Below are 7,958 nucleotides of genomic sequence, written 5' to 3'. Positions count from 1 at the left end.
AATAGCGACGAGCTCACTCAGCTCAGCACCTTAGCCGGTAGTTTATTTTTATCTTTTCAATAAATTTAACACATAAAATGCTAAAAATTCTATAGTTCAAAATCACTTTTGTATTACTCGTAGATCACATAAAGGTCCATTTAAACGCATAAAGAAGCGTTAAATGACACTCAGCACGCCGGCGTGCCATTATTCTGCAACGACGCAAGTGTCCATCCACTCCAGCCGTTTGGCCTGCAACCATAACGAAATTGTTTATTTCCAAATGTAAAATATGTGTTACGAAAGGTAGGCAGGAAATTTAAAGGACAATGCATTATACAGGTAATATAATATTTAGTTATGGCAATGCTTAGCGGGGACATTCTTGGGACGTGCCGCGGCGCAGCGCATGGCATGTGTCCGTTTGGGCGACGAAGGTCAGTGGCGTATAAAGGAAAAGCGAAATCTATAGAAGGAAATGCCCAGCACTGTTTGTGAAAACTGCGAATAACTTCAATGGTTGAAAGACTTTTTATTGCCAGTGTTTGACTTTTAGACCACTTGTGGTGTAGGCGTTTTATTTTCCATTTTAGCTATTCTTCTTTTTTTCGTATACCAGACACTTGGCCAGACAGCCTGACGCTGAGCGGATAATGGTAAGTAGCTTAAGATTTTGGAATCTTCCTAGATTAAACAGAGACTATTAAATCGCATTTGTGTAACTTAGTTCAAAGTTTGTTGGTTAGTATTGGCCCATAACGATCGGTGATTTTCCAAATGTAATAAATTAGATATTTGCGTAACTACTTAAGCCAAATATTGCAAATTTTATATTTTAAAGACAAACAATTTATGATAATACATATTTACATACATATGAGGAGCTCGCTAAAGCCGTGTTTATTTTCAAATCCAGCACCGTTGAAAGGTCTGCCATTTATTCACTATAAAACCTATTGTATTTTAAATTAGTTAGTAGCATAAAAATAGTTACATTCTTCAACAAAAACAGCCTTTGAAAGAAATTCGCAGCAAAAGGACTTGATTTTCTGTGGGATTTTTTCTTCACCCCATAAAGAAACCATAGATAACGATATGTATCCTTTTCTTTATAATTTCATATCTTTATTTTAATGTTGAATGATAACAAAATCGATAGAAACATCGATAAAAATACCGATAATAAGATCGATAACAACATCGATAACATAATCGATGAAAATATCGATAAAATTATCGATAAGAAATTTATAAAAATATCGATAACTAAATCGATAAAAAATATCGATTACTATATCGAAAACATAACGGATAACAAAATCGATAACAATATCGATGATAAAATCGAGGAAAATATCGATAAAAAATCTATAAAAATGTCGATAAACATATCAATAAAAATAATCGATATTATATCGATAAGTCCCGAGAATACCGAAATTTACGAAATAGTTCCCGGGTTGAGTCTATGTCTCTATCTATATCGTTTTTTTGTAATTGCATACATTTTAATATTTCTTCCTCTATCTTCATCTTTACATTTATCGGTATCCTCATCCTCATCTTTTTCTTAAAATTTATCTTTGTTTTTACCTTTATGTTTATGATTTTCTTCATCTATATATTCCCCTACACCTTTGCCCTTATACATATAAGTAAAGTGTTTAAATTTACCTTGGTCTTCATTTTTGCCTTCATTTTAACGCTTCTTTGTTTTTGTTTTTATTTTTACCTTTGCCTTTATTCTTTTTCTTTATCTATGTATGTACGTACTCACCTATACTTACATTCTTGTGTTGGTCTTTTTCTAAATGTTATTCTTAACCTTTTATTAGCAAGTTTTTGTTAAATTAATGCCATGTGCATTAGGGTGGTCCAAAAATGCATGTGAAAAAGTAAAGTCGGAATTTTTATGCTCTCACCCCTAGGTTTGTTCTATACTGAATAACATATATCCTTATTTTTTATTTTGAAATCAAAAAATATTTAGAGGTCGCTCTAAACGCCCAAAATTTTCCATGTGTTTTATATGGGGAAAAACAACTTTGCGTAGAAATGGTATAGAATTTTTAAAAATCAATATTTTTCTATCGGAAAACTGTGTTCATCTGCTGGAGATTCCCAATAATAATACCTAATTATTTATTTAGCCATTATTTCATCGCAACTGTAATTTATTGGTCCGCCAAAAACCCACGAAAGCCCCGAAAAATGCCATGGAGGGGACCAATTTGATTTCTAAATAAAAAAATAGGGTTATACTTTTTTCGATTTAGAACAATCCTAGGGGTTGAGAGCATTACAATACCTACTTTACTAGTTTTGGACCGCCCTAATAAATTTTGCTTCGGGTGTATTTCTATATTTGCCTTTTTGTCGCACTGTGTATTTATTCGTTATTGACTCTGATGGTGTAATCAGTCCCCTTAATTCCCACCTTATCTACACTACTAATGGGGGTACGCAAACATATCGATGGGTTTGATAAAAGCAATTAATGTTTCCTAGTACTGCGTTTAGACCAGGGAACTTTTGTTGCGGTAGCCCATAACTTATGGAAGAGGAAGCAACTTGGAAAGCGGACACGTACCGAGTCGCTGGTACTTTGGCGACACGCTTTGTGCAAGAATGATACATCGTGCGGCAAAAGTTTCCGTGGGTAAATTAAATCTAAGTATGTATGTACATATGTATATACATATATAAGGCCTATCAATCAGCGGCATTGTTGTTGCTTACTATAAATACATATGATTACAAATAAGCTTTTTTAACTCATAGCCTTATCGTTTGTACAAAAAATGCTCGCATTGCCCCTTTCTTGCTGTATTGGCGAAGTAGGTAATATGAAGTTTAATACGAGTTGATAACATTTTTTCGGAAGAAAAGAAAAGCCTATTGGACCCGTATATATGTACATACGTATGTACATATGCACGTATGAATATGTGTATGCGTCATCTATTTCCAGTGAAATTTAATTTTTTCTTGTGTTTATTTTATATACATATATTTGACACATTTCGTTTTTATACTCAGTTAACAGTCAGCTGTGAGCCACAGAAGTTCCTCGCGCTCGATTTCTTTTTATTTTATTAATTTTTATAACACTCTATACAAAATGAGTAAAGTGAAAATTTTACTCGCATTGGCTCTTGTTGCGTGCTTTTGTGTTACATTAAGTAAGTGAAAAAATTGTGATTGTGTGTTTTATAGGATTCTTTTTCTCAAAATTGTGAAACAAGTAATTTTGAAGCAAAAAGACAAAACCGACTTCAATTTTCATATAAAAATTTAGTTTCTTCATGATCCAGTGAACGGATCTAGACCAAATTAGTATGAGACCACCTTTCCTATAAAAAAATTATAGAAATCGGTTAACGTGGTCCAAAGTTATGCAGTAACATACATAAAAAAATATATATATATTTCGAAGAATTTATATAACCTCCTCCTCTTTTTGAAGTCGGTTAAAAATCGAATATGAAACAAAACACGAAATATATAGGTACATATGTATGTACATTAGACTGCATCCCTCCCCAAATAAAAAAACGGTACTGTTTTTCATTGGAACTATAAAACATATTACATTTTAAGGTTTATGCGAAATATTTCGGAAAAATATTAAGATTTACGTGAGCTGGACCGATTTGAAAAAAAAAACCTTAAAAAAGTTTAGTTTTTATGAATCAAAAAAATTTTTTAAAGTATTTTTTGAAAAAATCTCCTCAGATGACAAATCTGTTTAAGCTTAAAAACTCTGCATAAAAATAATATTTTAACGGTATCATAATAATGTGATTTTTTGTGCTGTTTTTGGACTTTTTTCAAAGATTGGTTTAAGAAAAATATCAATAACTCAGCGAAAACTTTACTGATTTAGACTTTATGTATCATTAGAAAGGTAATTTCATATTTTTTATCCCAAAAATTTAATATTCATTTATATACAGCAAGAAATACAAATTAAAAAAAAAAAAATAATCGCACAACCACATTAATAAAATAATGTCACTGAAGCCAAGGTCTTCTTTGATAAAAGAAAATTTGCATAAAAATAAAAAAATTAATATTTTTTTTTTAGTTGGAAGTAATGTTTTGTTCGGCAGGCAATGGCAAACCTCCGAGTGTATTTCTGCCATGAAAAACAGCTTCTCATAAAAATACAATCGCCGTTCGGAGTCGGCGTAAAACTGTAGGTCCCTCCGCTTTGTGTGACAACATCAAGGCGCACGCCACAAATCGGAGGAGAAGCTCGGCCAAANTGTAAGCGCCAATCTATTATTATTATTATTATTATTAATGTTTTTGAAACAACTTCAAGGTTTATTTTTTTGTTTAGAGTCACAATGTAACTGAGGTTAAGCCTTTTTTCAGTAAAGAGAATCAGCATAAAAAAAATATATTTTAACAAAAAATTTAAAAAAATTTATATGTAAAAAGATATGTTTAAACTACAAAAAAACCATTAACAATATAAACATACACACTATACACATGTACATTTGTACATGCAATGGATTTGCATTTGCTAATTTGCGTCAACTACACCATGCAAATTTTAAATTCAGTGACCAATAAATTTGAACAGATTTCACAATTTTCATCATTTTTAATTTTATTGCAACTAAATATGTAGATAAGAATATAAATCTAATTTTAGCTGAAAATGCGATTTTTTTGACCGAAGATGCAAAACCGCATGTGTACCAAAAATGCCACATAACTGCTCCTTTCTCTGACATTTTACGATATATCGTACAATATTCTAAGGGCCGTAGACCACGCCCAGGCAATTTTTTATAATTTTTTTACTTGTATTATTATTTTAAACAAAATAGTTGTGAAAATTTGAGTTTTGGTTTTTTTGGATGACTAGTTTAGAAAATGGTATCAAAGCGTTAAGCACTCAAAACATTAAATTGATAAACGACCCGGCATATAGTCCTGGTTTGGAACTAAATATTTTTTGTTTCCGCACATCAGGGATAAACTGCGCTTACAACGATATTTATTGCCAGTAGAAGCTACTGACCCCGTCACGAAATTGGTTTGAACGATAGCACAAGTACATAAATAGATCTTGCTGAAGAATATCTTAAAAACCAATAAGACAATTTTTACCACCTGCTTGGTTTTTGCTTAGGGCTTTTTAGTGATCCTCGCATTCATTGAATTTCGCAAAAAGTTAATAAAGGACATACATCTTTTTGCGCTGCGCACATTCAGAGTTGAAGACGAGCGCATTTCTTTAAAACGTTTTCTTCTAGAATTATACAGCGAGTTTTTAGAAGCTTCGGCACGCCAACTATACACAGAGAAAATAGTTTTGTTACTAAATATGTTTTTCTCAATAAATAATTTGGTTATAGTTACCAAATCGTGTGTTGAGAGAAATATATTTTGCTGACTTTTTTGTGAGTGTACTGAGAGCTATGGTTAGGAGCTAACGATATGTTAATAATAGCTAGGAAAAATTGGAGAATTTCTTTGGCGATATAATTCGAAGAGCACTTAAAAATCGGGCAGGCATTCTTACTATCCCACTGGGTGGGGGAAGTGTTAATCGAAATTTACTCGGAAATAAAATTTCTGAGGTCACTTTTGCCACCAAATTATTTTTAAGATGGCCGTTGAGGTCTTCTTACGCAAGCTGGCGGAAAATAGGATTTAGGTTAGGAATAGGATTTAAACCACAACAGGCAAGTCCATTGTAAAATATATCGCAGTGACAATAGTCTGAAAGTACCAAATACCAGTTACTATCAAAGAACATTTAAGAGCAAAATAGAGCTACTTGAGGAAACTTGGAATTAGTTTGTGTTACTCCTGTCTTAATAGTGACGTGTCAGCGCATTGCCATTACATCTGGTAGATGAATTTAGAGTTAGTATGAAGTCTAGAATTAGCACTAGACCGAATACCAGATGTGTTTGCGACCCTAAAAACCCTTCCCAGCAAACTAAGGTGATGTTGAATAACGTTTCTGTGGGTTTTTTTTTTTTTTTTTTTTTTTAAAACTGTACTTTTGTCTACTTTTTAGCGGTTGCTCGGTTGCTTATCGCATGCTCTACTTAAGCATTTAAATTTTTTTTTAAAAAGGTCCTTTATATTTCTTTCTTTACTTCCAGCCACATCTTTAAGCTGCTACATTTGTGATAGTTCGTCGGGTCAAAACTGCAATCATACCACAACCACCGCAACTTGCAACTCCTCATTGGCCCAGCAAACAGTGAATTATGGTGTCCAATACTTAAATGCGAATTTAACACAGCTGAATGCAACCAGTTCAACTTACAATTGCGTCTATGATTTAATTTCAGCAGGTGTGTATAAATACATAAATATACTATAGTATATATGTACATACATACTTTAGAAAACTATTTCGAAAATCGTCAATTGACCGTTTATTATATCGCTTTTTCAGGCACCAGCAATCACACCTACCTCGGTTGCGTTTACAGTACGATGAACATTTGCAACTTTACACCATGGTCGTATACAGCTCGCCACTGCTTAGTGTGCAACGGTAACAATTGCAATCGCAATCCAGCGGATCGCGCCACCGGCAGCATCTTCACATTGACTGCGGCCATTGTTTTGGCATTTGTGGCAAAAATTATGTACAACTGAGTGGTCTCCAAATATTTTTTTTATTTTTTTTTTTGTAAAATAAATAATTGTTGTTATTAGTATTTATTAGTACATTAAAATTTGCTCAAATCTAAAATATTAAACAAAGTGTCATAAAATAGATTTTCGTTTTTCAACTAAAACTTCTTTAGCTGAACTGAGTACATGTGTAGATATATACTTTCCCTTCTGTAGGGTGATTCAATAAGACCGCATATTTTATTTTATAAGTAAAACACGACAAAATTTGTCGAAATAATTTGTTTTTATTGGATAATAGCCAATAAAAACTTGCAGCTTACGCAATAGTGGCACTTTGAGATGGTTAAATTTTGCCTGCGAATAATTTCCATCGTCATAAAAAGCGAAAAATCTACTTTGGAAGTAAATGATGCATCAATACTTTTATTTTATTAAATTTATTTTGTGCAATTATACACCAAATCCTTCATTAGAATAAAAAAAAAAAAAAACATAGGAAAACATCTTCGTGCCACAGAGTTGAACCCATGACCCACAAGTGGGCAGTCTAACACGCATCCACTTGGCTGCAGAATGGAAACATGGAAAAATACATACATATGTAAATATCTGTGTTCGTCTGGAATAGTACTTAGCTTATGTCGGGAAGTTGGCTTTAGTATAATGCGGCATTCTCTTTTTTTCTTTAGTTGCCAAAAGTTCTTCAACGGCTCGGCGCCAGTTAGTCATTCGCAATAGTATGCTTCGAGTGCCGCATTATACTAAAGGCAACCTTTCGACATAAGCTACTATTCCATACAAACACAGATATGTACTCAATGCACGGACTTTGAGAAAATTAATATTGGTAGATTTAACATACGAGTAAGGCTTCCTCAAGTGGGTCCCGAATTTACCAAGATTAATATTTTTCAATGACATTCAGGAAGCGTAATTTTGTAAATTTTGTTGCAAAATTCCAAATAGTTTTTTTTTTTAATCAACAATTGAAAATTTTTGTAGTGTTTTGGAAATTTTTATCTTTCTTTGAAAGTGAGTGTCCGAATGATAAAATTTTTTTGGGTGCACATTTGAAAAACATTAAACTATACAATGATATTATTTGCGTTACAAAAATATTTTTTTTTAGCTTTTCATTAATTTTTTAATGAAAAATTGAACAATTAAGCAATTTCACCAATAACACCAACTTCTGTAATAAAATTTTCTGAATTTATCTATGAAAACAATTCGTGCATTTCGATATAGTTTGGTCGAAATTCGAGTATGAGAAATAAAAGTGGAACCGATTGAAACGTGAATTTCTTTCTTGCGCAAGAAGTCAACGCGGATTGCGCGCGATCCAGCCACGAGAG

The 7,958-nt window shown here is 32.6% G+C and overlaps 1 protein-coding gene across 1 annotated transcript; it reads left to right on the top strand.

Moving 5' to 3' along the window:
- Nucleotides 1–3,025: 3,025 nt before the first annotated feature.
- On the top strand, nt 3,026–6,987 carry LOC108368755 (uncharacterized). The gene is made up of 3 exons (XM_017623668.1): nt 3,026–3,164; nt 6,117–6,311; nt 6,416–6,987. The coding sequence occupies exons 1-3, from the start codon at nt 3,104–3,106 to the stop codon at nt 6,619–6,621; spliced, it is 462 nt and encodes a 153-aa protein (XP_017479157.1). The 5' UTR covers nt 3,026–3,103; the 3' UTR covers nt 6,622–6,987.
- The last annotated feature ends 971 nt before the right edge of the window (nt 6,988–7,958 follow it).

Source organism: Rhagoletis zephyria, unplaced genomic scaffold (assembly GCF_001687245.7).
Source record: "Rhagoletis zephyria isolate East Lansing unplaced genomic scaffold, Rhagoletis_zephyria_1.1 Rzeph_scaffold_03298, whole genome shotgun sequence".
Classification (NCBI taxonomy): domain Eukaryota; kingdom Metazoa; phylum Arthropoda; class Insecta; order Diptera; family Tephritidae; genus Rhagoletis; species Rhagoletis zephyria.
The sequence above is the reverse complement of the archived record's forward strand: the minus strand, read 5'-3'. Positions and strand labels throughout refer to the sequence as shown.

Coding starts and splice junctions, on each gene's coding strand:
- LOC108368755 (XM_017623668.1), top strand. CDS start 3,104: ATGAGTAAAGTGAAAATTTTACTCGCATTGGCTCTTGTTGCGTGCTTT. Junction 3,165..6,116: donor GTGCTTTTGTGTTACATTAA/GTAAGTGAAAAA, acceptor CTTTACTTCCAG/CCACATCTTTAAGCTGCTAC. Junction 6,312..6,415: donor CTATGATTTAATTTCAGCAG/GTGTGTATAAAT, acceptor TCGCTTTTTCAG/GCACCAGCAATCACACCTAC.